A 15,715-nucleotide genomic window follows, 5' to 3' on the forward strand; every position below is an offset into this window, starting at 1 on the left:
TAAGCAGGGTGAAAAGCATTATCAGGGATGTATCTCACCCTAACCATGGACTTTTTACTCTCCTCCCATCCGGTAGGTGCTACAGGAGCCTCCGCTCCCGCACCAGCAGGCACAGGAAGAGCTTCTTCCCCAAGGTTGTGACACTGCTGAACTTCTCATCACAGCGCTAAGCAGTATTGCACCCATATTGTACTGTCTCAGTACTTTCATATTTGTGTGCTGTAGCACTTTTTTTTATTTGCAGTTATTTTGTAAGTAACACTATTCTTTGCAATCGGAGGGAGGAGAAGATGGCGATGCGTCGCAGCGCGCGCTGCTGTTCCGAATGAATATCAGTATCTGTAACTAGGGGTGCCATACATCAATCCGGATTTGATGGGGACAGCCGTGAAAGCGCAGAGGAACATCTGGAGCAACATCTGAAATGCCTGCTTCGCTGCTGGTGCTACTGTGCGATCGAGAATCTCCGGAGGGGAAGGACCCAAATCCTCGGCCCTGCGTATCGCCTGTTGTCGGGGCCGGGGTCGAAACGCTCAGCAGAGATGGTGGTCGGTGCTCGGTGTCGGAGAGCTGGTCGGAGGCTCGGAGTTTTTTGGACTGACTCGGAGTCTGACTGTGGTCGGATGTTTCCGGGATGCTGCATCGGCAAGTTTGTGGCGCTGGAGGTTCACCGTCTGCGTGAGATGATGGGACTTTCGAGAGACTCTGAGACTTTTACCGTGCCATGGTCTGTTCTTATCAAATTACGATATTGCTTTGCACTGTTGTAACTATATGTTATAATTATGTGGTTTTTGTTAGTTTTTAAGTTGGTTTGTCATGTGTTTTCGTGATATCATTCTGGAAAAACATTTTTATCATTTCTTAATGCATGCATTACTAAATGACAATTAAAGGGGACTGCGTGTCCTCATAATCATAATAATAATTTCTGGTGAGATGCTAAATGCATTTCATTGGCTTTGTATCTGTACTCGGCACAATGACAATAAAGTTGAATCTAATCTAATCCAATCTAATCATTTAGGATCTCACTGAGACCGTCTGACTCCAAGCATTGACTGTCCCTGATCACACCCCCTGCACTCACAAACTGACTATCAAAGTATGTATATGCCACCATAGACTACCCTGAGACCCATTGCCTTGCAGGCATTCACAGTAAAACAAAGACATACAATACAATCAATAAAAAACTACACACAAAGTCTCAAACCTAGCGAAGAGCTAGACCTTCTCCACAAGTGGTTTGAAGGGGAGCCACTGCACCACTCAAAAGGTTTAGAGCAACTCACATCAATAATCCAACTGCCGGGTTACAAATGCTGAGTCAGATGCTGGACAAATATTATGGCTCTCCAGAAGCAATGGAAGAATCTCTCTTCAGCAGACGAGATAATTTTCCAAAGCTCTCACAGAACAGACCACAGAAGCTACAAGGGCTTGCAGACCTGCTGTCAGAAGTGAAAGCCGCAATAAAATGAGGGTTACCTACCAGGACTGAGTTTCTTGGATACAGCAAGAGGACTCAACCATACAGTGGTGAAACTACTGAGCAACATGCGAGACCAGTGGATAACTACAGGGTTCATGTATAACACGAAGCATCATGCCCACTACCTGCCATTTCCATTCTTGTGGAATTTGTGGGAAGACCAGTCTCTGGGACTATCCTTCTTTTGTCATAAACTTAAGGAAATGATCACTTGGCCTTTAGATTCAGTAGTTAAGTTTGATATCTTATGGACATCGAACGGGGAGTGCTCTGGTCTCTGGGGAGGCAGTTCGGTCTTTTATGGACACACTGTAACGGCAGTAGAATTATTCTGAGAACTTGAGTTGTAGAGTCCTAGGAAGTATTGAATCTGTAGGTTGTGGAATCAATTCAGTTCTGTGGGTGAAAACTCCTTGTTAATGGGAGAGGTCGGAGGAGAATGGCCAGACTGCTTCAGGCTGTCAGGAAGGTGACAGACAGGATCAGACTGGGGTCCCCGGAGCTGTGCACATTGGTCCCACCAGCCGATTCTCTGTGCTGCCACTATTATGTTCGGGGGGGGGGGGGGGGAGGGGGGAAGCGGACAGTGAGGAGGGTCCGCTGAGGAAAAGACACTCTTTGTTAAAAGACACAAGACTTGCGGGGACAAGTAGAGTTACCTGGTCTCCAATCTCAGTGATGTTTTCGTCAAGGCCGCACGCCTCGTAGTAATGGGGAAAGGTTTCCGACCAGCCTTCGTATGTGCAGTTCCTATAGACTAACCCCAAATCTGAAGAGTTTACAACACAAAAATGAAGAGAAATTATTCTCTAACTTCCAGTGACCACTCCCCACTATCCCTTCCAGCCCTCCCCCCCCCCACCATACACACCATTTCAGTTTTCTCCCATACTGGTGGTTCTCTCACCCCTTCTCACCTCCTCCCCCACCCTCACAAACTGCCCAGCACCTCCCTCTGGTTCCCCACCTTCTTCCATGGTCCACTGTCCTCTATCAGATTTCTTCTTCTTCAGCACTTTACCTTTTCCACCTATCATCGCCCAGCTTCTCGTCCTCCATCCTCACCTACCCACCTTCCCCTCACCTGGTCACAGCTATCGCCTGCCTGCTTGTACTCCTCCCCTTCCCACCCACTTTCTTATTCCAGCATCCGCCCCCTTCCTCCCTTCCTTTCCCGTTCTGATGAAGGGTCTTGGCCCAAATTGTTGACTGATTATTCCCCTCCATAGTCGCTGCCTGGCCTGCTGAGTTCTCCCAGCAGTTTGTGTGTGTTGCTCTGGATTTCCAGCACCTGCAGAACCTCTTGTGTCTAGAGTATGGTATTCAGTTCTGGCCACCCCATTACAGGAAGGGAGTAAGAGCTTTGTAGAGGGTGCAGAGAGTTTTACCAGGATGCGGCCATGTTCAATAATGAGAGGCTGGACAAGCTTATGTTGTATTCTCTGGAGCTGCAGAGAAGACCTGCAAAGGTTTATGAGATTATGAGGCATAGAAAGAATAGACAGTATCTGTTTCCCAAGGTTGAAATGTCTAATACCAGAGTGTGTGCATTGAAGATGGGGGGAGTGGGGGGTAAGTTCAAAGGAGGTGTGTGGAGCAGTTGGTGGGGGTCTGGTAGATGCAGCCTGGGGTGGTGGTGGAGGCAGATGTCAGAGGCATTCTAGAGACCCTTGGATGGGCATATGAATGCTCAGAAAATGGAAGCATATGACCATTGATTAGGTAGAAGGGATTAATTTAGTTTGGTGTTTGGTTTGAATTAATTAAAGGGACTGTAATGTGCTGTAGATTTTTCAATGTTCTATGTTGCGTTGAGCTAATAGACAATAGGTGCAGGAGTAGGCCATTCGGCCCTTCGAGCCAGCACCGCCATTCACTGTGATCATGGCTGATCATCCACAATCAGTACCCTGTACTCTGTCCAGAACCAGAGGCCACAATTTAAGAATAAGGGGTAGACCATTTAGAACGGAGTTGAGGAAAAACATATTCACCCAGAGGGTTGTGGATCTGCGGAATGCTCTGCCTCAGAAGGCAGTGGAGGCCAGTTCTCTGGATGCTTTCAAAAAAGAGTTAGATAGAGCTCTTAAAGATAGCGGAGTCAAGAGATGTGGGGAGAAGGCAGGAACAGGGTACTGATTGTGGATGATCAGCCATGATCACAGTGAATGGCGGTGCTGGCTCGAAGGGCTGAATGACCTACTCCTGCACCTATTGTCTATTAGCTCAAAACAACATAGAACATTGAAAAATCTACAGCACATTACAGTACTTTCAGCCCACAATGTTGTGCCGACCCATGTAACCTACATGAAGCTGCCTAGAATTTCCCTACCGCATAGCCCTCTATTTCTTTAAGCTCCATGTACCCATCTAAAAGTCCCTAAAAAGAGCCTATAATTGACCACAAGGCCTGGCCTGTGCTCTACTGCTTCATGTTGTGTATATTTGATGTTCTAAGGGGCAAAATGCACCCATCCAGTTGACTCCACTCTCTGAAGAACTGCCCAAGATGGGTCCGCGGTGTTACCGTTATCGGTGTTAATGAGTCTGAAGTATCCTGGGCAGGTGACAGAAATAACTTCGCCAAAGGCTGCATTCGGCCAGCAGGTTATGTTGTCCCACATTCCTGGACAGTCTGCGGAGAGAAACAGCAGGAAGTTATCAGACTGAGCCCTCACCCATCAGAGTAAAGATCAGTTGGTTTAAAGTGCATTTATTATTGAAGTATGCACACCATTCACAACACTTAGATTCATTTTCTTGCAGGCAGCCACAGGAAAATAAGGAAATATAATAGATTCCATGAAGAAACAGACATAACAAATGCAGAGTCCCTGGAAGCGAGTCTACAGGCCTTGGAGTCATCACTGAGGCGAATGAAGTCATCCAGGAGCCTGAAGATTGTAGGGCAGCAACTGTTCTTGAACTTGGTGGCGTGGGACCCTAAACTCCTGCATCTGCTGACAGATGGTAGTAGCGAGGGGTGAGGGGGACTGGTCAAACACAGACAGAATGTTGGGCTCAGGTGGAGGATATTGGCTGTAGTGCAATGAACTCTAGTTGGGATTGTTTCTGGGTGTAACATATCGGGTAACCTGTCTAGGCCAAGCATGCTAAGGTAACCATAAGGAAGCACTATGTCCTTACCTTCTTAGGATGTTAAGGTTCAGCTTGTTACTAAACACTCTAGCAAACTTCTACAGATGTACTGTTGAAAGTCCTGACTGGTTCCCCCATGGTCTGGTACGGCAAGTTGAATGGACAACACAGGAACACAACCATAGAGCATAGTAAACTCAGCCCTATGCACCACGGGCACATCCACTCCTCACCATCGCTAGTACCTGCAGGAGGTGCTGCCTCAAGTAAGCAACGTCATTATCAAAGATCCCACTGACCGGGCCATGCCGTCCTGCAGCTCCCATTGGGCAGGAGGTACAGAGGCCTGAAGTCCCACACCACCAGGCTGAAGAACAACTACTTAGAACACAGAAAACCTACAGCACAGTACAGGCCCTTCGGCCCACAAAGTTGTGCCGAACATGTCCCTACCTTAGAAATTACTAGGGTTAATCATAGCCCTCTATTTTTCTAAGCTCCATGTACCTATCCAAAAGTCTCTTAAAAGACCCTATTGTATCCAGCTCCACCACCGGCAGTCCATTCCATGCACACACCACTCCCTGCGTAAAAAACTTACCTGACATCTCCTCTGTACCTATTCCCAAGCACCTTAAACCTGTGTCCTCTTGTGGCAACCATTTCAGCCCTGGGAAAAAGCCTCTGACTATCCACACGATCAATACCTCTCATCATCTTATACACCTCTATCAGGTTACCTCTCATCCTCCATCGTTCCAAGGAGAAAAGGCCGAGTTCACTCAACCTATTCTCATAAGGCATGCTCCCCAATCCAGGCAACATCCTATGTAAATCTCCTCTGCACCCTTCCTATGGCTTCCACATCCTTCCTGTAGTGAGGCGACCAGAACTGAGCACAGTACTCCAAGTGGGGTCTGACCAGGGTCCTATTTAGCTGGCTCTCAACTTCTAAACTCAATCCCATGATTGATGAGGGCCAATACACCGTACGCCTTCTTAACCACAGAGTCAACCTGCGCAGCAGCTTTGAGCGTCCTATGGACTCGGACCCCAAGATCCCTCTAATCGTCCACACTGCCAAGACTCTTACCATTAATACCATATTCTTATGAAGTTAGGTTGAGAGAGCTAGGGTTTTTCTCTCTGGAGGGAAGGAGGATGAGTGGTGACTTGATAGAGATATACAAGATGATAAGAGGCGTTGATCAAGAGGATAGCCAGCCACTTTCTCCCAGAGCAGAAATGGCTAATACTGTACAAAGGTGCATAATTTTAATGTGATAGGAGAAAAGTGTAAGGGGGTGGGGGGGGGGCGCTGTCAGAAGTAGGTTCTTTAGACAGAGAGTGGTGAGTGTGTAGAATGCCCTGTCAGGTGTGGTGGTATAAGGGGCATTTAAGAAGCTCTTAGAGAGGTACATGAATGAGAGTAAAATGGAGCGCTATATAATGGGGGGGGGGGGAGAACTTTGATCTTCAGTGTAGGTTAGAAAGTCAGCACAACGTTGTGGGCCGAAGGGCCTGTACTGTGATGTTCTACATTCACGTCAACCACTTGAACCAAACTGCACAACCCTATTCCCTATCTCATTAGCAACACTATGACCACTCTTGTTATAGATGGTGGGGTGGGTAATGGGGACAAGATCCCACGACCTATTAAATGCTGCCAATAGCGTGCGTCTCAAATAGTCTCAAACAGACAACCAAGTCTAACTCCTGACCTTCACGTTTGGCTTAGCCTCTAAGCCCAACAGAACCATTTCTACTGACAGGAGAAGGGTCAAAGGTCGGTTACTGCTGCCTTAAAGCCAGTTGCTTTGGGCAGATGAGGCTCATCTGCTGTGGTTGGCAGCTAATCTAGAAGGGAAACTCTGGTCTCAAACCTCTGCTGCCCTGCGGCTATACCCACTCACGGGGAAGGCTTCAGGAGTAAACCCTGGGGAAAAATCCAGAGCTGGAGTCCCTGAGGCAGACCTACATGGAGTTCAACGCTGACTGGCAACTCCCGCGATGCCGCCGGTGCCAAACTGTGCCAGTCTCTGCCGTTCCTGTGGGTTCATCAGCTCCATGGAGAAGAGGAGCTTGCCACATGGACAACAGCTTGCTCTCCATATCGTACCAAACTGGCTTGTGTATCTGGACTGCACGGTCAATCCCAACTAATGGAAGGCATCATTTCTTTTTCTTGTAACTGTTGTGTGTCTGATGCTCTGTGCCTGTGGTGCTGCTGCAAGTATTTCACTGCACCTGTACACACACGGACCACAGAACCATAGAGCACTACAGCACAGAAAACAGGCCATTCGGCCCTTCTAGTCTGTGCCGAAACTTTATTCCGCTAGTCCCATTGACCTGCAACCAGTCCATAACCCTCCAGACCTCTTCCATCCATGTATCTATCCAATTTATTCTTAAAACTTAAGAGTGAGCCCACATTTACTACGTCAGATGGCAGCTCGTTCCACACTCCCACCACTCTCTGAGTGAAGAAGTTCCCCCTAAACCCTTCCCCTTTCACCATAAAGCCATGTCCTCTCGTATTTATCCTTCCTAATCTAAGTGGAAAGAGCCTACTCACATTTACTCTGTCTATACCCCTCAATTTTGTAAACCTCTATCAAATCCCCCCTCATTCTTCTACGCTCCAAGGAATAAAGTCCTAACCTGCTCAATCTTTCCCTGTAACTCAACTCCTGAAGACCCGGCAACATCCTAGTAAATCTTCTCTGCACTCTTTCAATCTTACTGATATCCTTCCTATAGTTAGGTGATCAGAACTGCAAACAATACTCCAAATTTGGCCTCACCAACGTCTCATACAAACTCACCATAACATCCCAACTCCTATACTCAGTACCTTGATTTATGAATGCCAGGATGCCAAAAGCCTTCTTTACAACCCTGTCTACCTGTGATGCCACTTTCAGGGAATTATGTATCTGAACTCCCAGATCCCCTTCTTCCTCCGCACTCCTCAGTGCCCTACCATTTACTGTGTATGTCCTACCTTGATTTGTCCTTCCAAAATGCAACACCTCACACTTGTCTGCATTAAGTTCCATCTGCCACTTTCTGGCCCATTTTTCCAGTTGGTCCAGATCCCTCTGCACGCTTTGAAAGCCTTCCTCGCTATCCACAACACCTCCAATCCTAGTGTCATCAGCAAACTTGCTGATCCAATTTAGCACATTATCATCTAGATCATTGATATAGACAACAAACAACGGTCAGCATAGATCCCTGAGGCACACCACTAGTCACAGGCCTCCAGTCTGAGAAGCAATCATCCACTACCACTCTCTGTCTTCTCCTACAAAGCCAATTTTGAATCCAGTTTACAATCTCTCCGTGGATAGCTAGCGTCTGAACCTTCTGAACTAACCTCCCGTGTGGGACCTTGTCAAAGGCCTAACTAAAGTCCATGTAGACAACATCCACAGCCTTTCCTTCATCTACTTTTTTGGTAACCTCCTCGAAAAACTCTACAAGATTCGTTAAACACGATCTACCACGCCCAAAGCCATGTTGACAATCCTTAATCAGACCTTGGCCGTCCAAATACTTGTATATCCGATCCCTCAGAACACCTTCCAATAATTTACCTACTACTGATGTCAGGCTCACCGGCCTGTAATTACCTGGTTTACTTTTGGAGCCTTTTTTAAACAAAGGACCCTCCAATCCTCTGGCATCATACCCGTGGCTAAGGACATTTTAAATATTTCTGCCAGGGCCCCTGCAATTTCTACACTAGTCTCTTTCAAGGTCCAAGGAAATATCATGTCAGGTCGGGGGGATTTATCTACCTTTATTCGCTGTAAGACAGCAAGCACCTCCTCCTCTTTAATTTCTATATGTTCTATGACACTGCTGCTTGTTTCCCTTCCTTCCATATACGCTATGCCAGTTTCCTGAGTAAATACTGATGGACTTGTGCGGATGACAATAAACTTGACTTTGAGTTCAAAGTTCAAAGGACAAGCACATATGTGTCACCATATACAACCCTGAGTTTCATTTTCTTGCGGGCATACTCAATAAATCTATAGAATAATAACCATAACAGAATCAATGAAAAACCGCCCAATTAGGGTGTTCAACCAGAGTACAGAAGAATAACAAACTGTGCAAATGCAAAAAGAAGAAACAATAATAATAAATAAATCAGCAATAAGTATCAAGAACATGAGATGAATGGTCCTTGAAAGCGAGTCCATAGATTGTGGGAACATTTCAGTGATGGGGCAAGTGAAGTTGAGTGAATCTATCTCCTTTGGTTCAAGAGCCTGATGGTTGAGGAGTAATAACCGTTCCTGAACCTGGTGGTGTGGGTCCTGAGGCTCCTGTACCTCCTTCCTGATGGCAGCAGTGAGAAGAGAGCATGGTCTGGGTGGAGGGGGTCCCTGATGATGGATACTGCTTTCCTGTGACTTCGTTTCGTGTAGATGTTCTCAGTGGTCAGGAAGGCTTTACCCGTGGCGGACTGGGCCAAACCCACTACTATTTGTAGGTTTTTCCATTCAACGACATTGGTGTTTCCACTACACATTGTCGACAAACTCGACTTTGACAAGTAGTCACTTTTACCAATAGTACCTTGGATCCACAACAGGTAGATTAATGCAGAGGGTCAGTTTATCCCAAGATGACTTTATATTGTCAGAGAAATTATCGTTCAGGATCTGCAATACCCAGGACACACCCTCTTCTCACTACTACCATCAGGGAGGTGGGCCAGGGGCCCGAAGAGAGACACTCGACGTTTTAAGAACAGATTTTTTTTCCCTCCACTATCAGACTTTTGAACAGCCCACAAACTCATTAACACCATCTCATTGTTAGTCATTTACACAGTCTATTTATTTGATCTGTAATTTATAATATTTTTATGCTGTCACAAAACAAATTTCACAACATATGTTAGTGATAATAAACCTGAGTCTGAATCACTACCTCAGTGTAGCAACACCGTGACTACTCTGCTCTACCGTAGACTTTCTCTGCTCTAATTGTACTCTTTCTTGTATAATATTGTATAATTCATGCTCAACTTATGTTCTTTTTGCAACCGTTGTGTCTCAACGAGGAGAGATCGAATAGAGGTATACAAGATTCTCGTGGAGTAGAGACTGGGTGAATGCATGCCCCAGGCTGGATGAGACTAGAACTAGAGTTCATGGGTCAGGGGTGAAAAGTGAAATACCTAAAGGATCTACCTTTCTCAGAGGGTGGTGGGAGTGTGGAATGAGCTTCCAGCGCGAGTGCTGGATGCAGGATCGAAAGCAATATTTAAGTATGTGGACGGGAAGTGTCTGGACGACTAAGGACCGGGAGTGGGTAGAGAGGTCTAGGCAGAAAGCCAGCCCAGCATGAAGGTAGATGGGCTGAAGGGGCTGCCTCTGTGCTGTGGTGCTCTGATGTTGCTGCAAGCATCCGACAATAAACTTGACTTTGCTAATCCTTAGCTCTACCTCATCTTTCTCTCCTTGCTGTTATTGTCTGAGAACAGTGAACAGTTTGTTCTTGTTTTACAGATAGATATCGAGTGATTGAATTGGTATGAAGAGGACACCAGCCAGGAGGTGAAGTGCTCTCCCACACATTCAATTCTTCAGTGAAACACTTTCTCCCAGAGACTGCTAAGTGTGTCAAGAACGGGAAAGCTTCAATAACTGAATTTGAATAAAAACTTGATACCTTTTAATGCATCACAATGAAATCAACCTTTTGATCTTCTGAATATCATACTTAATGTGTCTTTATTTCTATGGAGAGATGCTATTCAGTCACTTGAGTGTTACAATTTATACTTGAGGATGTGATTGTATTGGAGAGGCTGCAGAGGAGATTCAATAGCCTGCTGTCTGGGATTGACCACTTCAGTTTTAGAAACAGAGTTAGGCCATTCAGCCCATCGACTTTGCTTCAATATTCCATTATGGCTGATCTATTATCTCCCTCAACCCCATTCTTCTGCCTTCTCCCTGTCACCTTTGACACCTTGACTAATGAAGAATATATCAACTTTAAATATACCCAATGACTTGGCCTCTACAGCTGTCTGTGGCAATGAATTCCACAGATTCACCACCCTCTAGCTAAAGAAATTCCTCCTCAGCTGCGCTGCAAAGGGATGCCCCTCTGTTCTGAGGCTGGTGCGTCTGGTCCTGGGCTCCCCTCTATAGGAAACATCCCTTGCATGTCCCCTCTGTTGAGGCTTTTCAGTATTCGATTGGTTTCGGTGAGATCCCACCCCACCCCCCTCATCCTTCTAAACGCCAGCGAGTACAGGCCCAGAGCCGTCAAACACTCCTCGTACGTTAACCCTTTCATTCCCAGGATCATTCTCATGAACCTCCTCTGGACCCTCTCCAGTGCCTGCATATCCTTTCTTAGATATGGGACTCAAAGCTTCTTTATGGTTTGTACCTTAGCTTCTGCCTGCACTGCACTTTCTCTGTAGCTATTACCCTTCATTCTGCATTGTGTGTGTTATCTTTTTTACTTTGGTCTATCTCAGTACACTGTGTAATGATTTGATCTGTACGAACAGCATGCAAGACAAGCTTTTCACTGTATCTCGGTACGTGTGACAATAATTATGCAATTCCAATTAAACGCATCCCCTTTTAACCAGAAACGCCTGTCCGGCATTCAGAGCCCCCTACCACGGATATGGTCCCTGAGCTGTACAGCTTAATCGAAACTAGCACACAGTAGTTTACTGAGTGGACTCAATCTTCCTTTCACCGTTCACTGCATTTTCACTCTAATTACAGCCAATAACTGTGGTTATGTTCTTTAAGAAAGCTTTAGAGAAACCGACTGGATCTCCACGGCAACCCTTGTGCCTTGCTCTATATTTAACAGAGCAGTTGGCAGAAAATATAAATTAGAAATAATTACCTCTGTGCTTTCTCTGTAAATACAGCCATACCTGTCACTAGAAAGAATAATTATGCTGATCTTAGTGTCATACGGCACACCAGCGGGCCCTTCTGCCATCAGACCCATGCCAACCAACGTGCCCACCTAAGCTTGCCCCATTTGCCTGCATTAGGCCCATGTCGCTCTGAACCTTGGAGAAACAGGAGGCTGACAATGCAGAAGCTGGGAGAACTCGGGGACTTTGGGAGATATCCATGATGCCAGATGAAGAGTCCTGAGCTGAAACCAGGGACGACTGTCCATTTATCCTCCTCAGACACTGCCTGACCTGCTGAGTTCCACCAGCGCTTTGCGCGTCTCTCAGACCCGGGCTCTGCTGCCTCATTTCGGCCCGTACACGCCACACCAGAACCATCCTGCACCTTTGAGACTTACGCACCGCAAAAATGCCAGATTATGCAGGTGGTTCAAAAAGTGAGAGTAATACAGTAACTAATAGTTGTTTTGGCTGCCAGCAAGTCATTGCTGTGTATCGCCAACATTATCGTAAAGCGGAACATTCAATATGAGAGCCCCCCCCCTCATTCTCCTGATTTCCAGTGAGTACAGGCACAGAGCCATCAAACGCTCCTCGTATGTTAACCCTTTCATTCCCAGAATAATTTTCCAGAACCTCATTTAAACCTCTCCATTGTCAGTACATCCTTTCCTAGATACAGAACCCACAAAACTGCTCACAATACTCCAAGTGAGGCCTCCCCAGTGCCTTATAAGGCCTCAAGTTATTACCCCTTAACCACCAGGCTCTTGAAGCAGAGGGGATAACTTCACTTAACCCTACGCTGAACCGTTTGCACAACCTAGGGACTCACTTTCAAGGACTCTTCATCTCATGTTCTGGATATTTATCCCTTATTTATGATTTTCTTATTTTGTTTTGTTTCCTTGTATTTACTGTGAATGTCCACAAGAAAATAAATCCCAGCTCTGTATATGGTGACATTGATGTACTTTGATGATCAATTTATTTTGTAAGTTTGAACGTATCGGTGTTTCTAAAACTATGAAGGGCACAATATAATGGGATGGTCAGTCTTTTCCCCTGGGTAGGGGGAGTCTGAAACTAGAGGCCATAGGTGTAAGGTGAGAGGGGAAATATTTAAAGGGGACCTGAGGGGCAACCCTTTCACACAGAGATTTGTGGGTATCTGGAAAAAGTTGCCAGATGAGCCGCTAGAGGTGGGTAAAATTTTGACAATTAAAAGACATTTATACCTGTACCTGGAGGGGAGAGATTTAGAAAAAGATGGGCCAAATGCAGGCCAACAGGACTAGTTCATGTAGACAGCGTGGTCGGTATAGACAAGATGGGCTGAAGGGCTTACTTCTACGACATTTAATGACTTTAGGTGAATAAAACTTAGAGGACCCAAATTTAGGATAAGGGGTAAAATCAAATCAAGTTTAACTATCTTTCAAACCATACACAGGCACAGTTGAATGAGACAGTGTTCTTCTGGGGCGAAGGTGCAAAACATACAAGATAACAAAGTAAACATTCAAAGAAGTGAGTAACACATTCAAAGAAGCAAATTCACTCAAAAAAAACCATGGTTAGTCAAAGACTCCGAGTAACAACGTCAAACAATCGACGGTTCAGTCTCCCGACAATGTACAGACACACGCAATCTAGCCTGTCATTCCACTTCTCCAATACAGGACGGTGGCACCAACTGGCGAAGCCAGGCTCCAGCCGAGCTCAACCATGCTGTAGTGCTTCACCTGGTCGGCAGCAGCAGGCAAGCCCGCGGCTGGAGGCCTAGTCCTCGCTACAGCTGAGGCTACACAGCTCCCATGTCGACTGCCCCTCCACCAACAAGGGTAACAGGCCTGTGGCAACTTATAATGTCTCTGTCCAACAGAGTTTTGCAACTACAAGTGAAATATAAGAGGTTTAGATGGGATCTGTGGGGGATCTTCTTCACCCAGAGAGTGGTGAGGACACTGTGGTGGAAACAGAGATACTGACGCCATTTAGGAGGCGGCCGGATGAACACTTGAATGGTGGATGTTGCGGCAAGGGTTACGCTAACCACTACGCCACGTATGGGCAGCGCGGTAACAGCGTGGCTAACGTAATGCTATTACAACACCAGCAGCCTGGGTTCAAATAAGGAATTTGCACATTCTCCCCATGAGCACATGGGTTTCCTTTGGGAACTCCAGTTTTGATAAGACTGTAAGATATAGGAGCACAATTAGACTATTTTGCCCATTCCATCATGGCTGATTTATTATCCCTCTGAACACCATTCTGTTACCTTCTCCCCGTAACCTTTGACACCCTGTCTAATCAATCTCTACTTTAAATATGCCCAGTGACTTGGCCACCACAGCCAATCCCATAGATTCACCGCCCTCTGGATAAAGAAACTCACTCTCATCTCTGTTCTAAAGGGATGCCACACTATTCTGAGGCTGTGCCCTCTGGTCCTAGACTCTCCCTCTATCGGAAACATTCTCTCCGCATCCTCTCTATCCGGGCCTTTCAATAATCAACTACCATTTGGAGCGTGAGCTTTCTCCCACATTCCAAAGATCTACTGGTTAGTGGGTTAATCATAGATCTACTGGCTATTAGGTTAATTAGTCACGTGAGTGCAATTGGTCAGGCATACTCACCAGGCCAGAAGGGCCTCTTAGCAATGCTATATCTCCAAGTAAATAAAACAAGGTTTCCAATTGGACAAATTCAGTATCCTCTGGTAAACTTCTGTATAAAAATAGCATTTTTTTGTCCATACTTCAGGACAGTGTGGTAAGAGGCCAAGCCGCTCACCTTGCGTACACGTTCAGTGCTATCTCCCTGTCTCCCTCTCTGCTGCCAGGGGAAGGTGTACGAGTCTTCAGTCTTGGGCAAGTTTGGACTGGCATGGTTTGTGGACTGGACTCAGTTTAGAGGACTCTGCAGTTTGTTCATGTTATGTGTGTCTCTGGTTTCTGGTTACACCTGTTGTATTGCTATTTTGTGCAATTTTGATTGGGGCTTTTTGGGCAATTGTTCACGATAGCGGTTTCCTCCCGGCTCTGCAGCCTGCCGTCAGAGAATGACGCAGCACTAAATCGTACTGGACTGCACTGGATGTTCCCAGGACTCTGATGTTTGACATTCTGTGTGCTATTCGCTCGCTCTTTGTGTAATTCTTTCTTTTCTGGCATGTTGCATCTTTGAACGTGGCATCTCTTTGTTCCAGGCTGTCTGCAGGCAGACCGATCTCAGCATTACACACTGCGTGTATACTTTGATAATAAATGTACTTTGAAGTTTGAAGTAGATAAAGTGTGCTTGAGGGTTGAGTAAGAGCTTTCAGAGTCCAGTTAACAGTGATAACAGAATCGATTATACAGAGAAGACCATAGACCAAGTACTGGAAGATGGGACGGGTACAACCTCAGACTAGAAGGACATTCCCTTAAGACAGAGATGAGGAGGAATTTCTTTAGGTAGCGGTTGGGGAATCTGTGGAATTCATTGCCACAGATGGCTGAGGAGACCAAATCATTGGGTATATTTAAAGAGGAGGTTGATAGGTTTTTAAAAAACAAACTCCTGTTATTTCAAACACCAACTCCGTGTGATCTTTTAGTTTGCTCCTCCAACAGCATGTGCAGACAGATGGGATGAGCTTAACTTGGCATTATGATCAATACAGAGCATAGAAAGTGTGTTAATGTTTCAGACAGTGCATGTCTGACCACTAACAAACATTAATTCAGATCATTTGTCCATGGATGCTGCCTAACCTGTTGAGTGTTTCCAGCAATCTTTTTTGTGTTAATTTCAGATTTCCCATTTTATTTATGTATTTAGAGATACAGTAATGTAACAGGCTCTTCCAGCCTTATTACACCCATTTGACCTACTAACCCATAGGTCTTGGGAGGAAATCAGAGCACCCAGAGGAAACCCCTGAGATCACAGCAGAATTGAACCAGGGTCACTGATACTGTAGTAGGGTTACTTTGCCACCATGCTGCCCTTACCCCATGAACACTACCTTGGCTTTAAAAGGAACATGGGTTTTCATAGTTTGTCACATGTACGTCAAATCAGACAGTGAAATGTGCCATTTTGTGTCAATGATCAACACAGTCTGAGGATTGTGCTGGGGGCAGCCCACGAGGCTCGCCACACTTCCGGCGTCGATGTAGCACGCCCACGACTCA

The 15,715-nt window shown here is 45.9% G+C and overlaps 1 protein-coding gene across 1 annotated transcript in view; it reads right to left on the reverse strand.

The window, feature by feature from the left end:
* Window positions 1-15,715, reverse strand: part of LOC140194803 (pituitary adenylate cyclase-activating polypeptide type I receptor-like) — a 102,415-nt gene that overhangs the window by 44,181 nt on the left and 42,519 nt on the right. The window contains exons 3-4 of the mRNA XM_072252083.1: window positions 4,026-4,133; window positions 2,155-2,264 (exon numbers count right to left, since the gene is read on the reverse strand). Of these exons, the coding sequence (XP_072108184.1) occupies window positions 2,155-2,264; window positions 4,026-4,133 (218 nt within the window). The remainder of the gene's footprint in view (window positions 1-2,154; window positions 2,265-4,025; window positions 4,134-15,715) is intronic.

The sequence above is a fragment of the Mobula birostris genome, chromosome 3 (assembly GCF_030028105.1).
Source record: "Mobula birostris isolate sMobBir1 chromosome 3, sMobBir1.hap1, whole genome shotgun sequence".
NCBI classification, from domain to species: Eukaryota; Metazoa; Chordata; class Chondrichthyes; order Myliobatiformes; family Myliobatidae; genus Mobula; species Mobula birostris.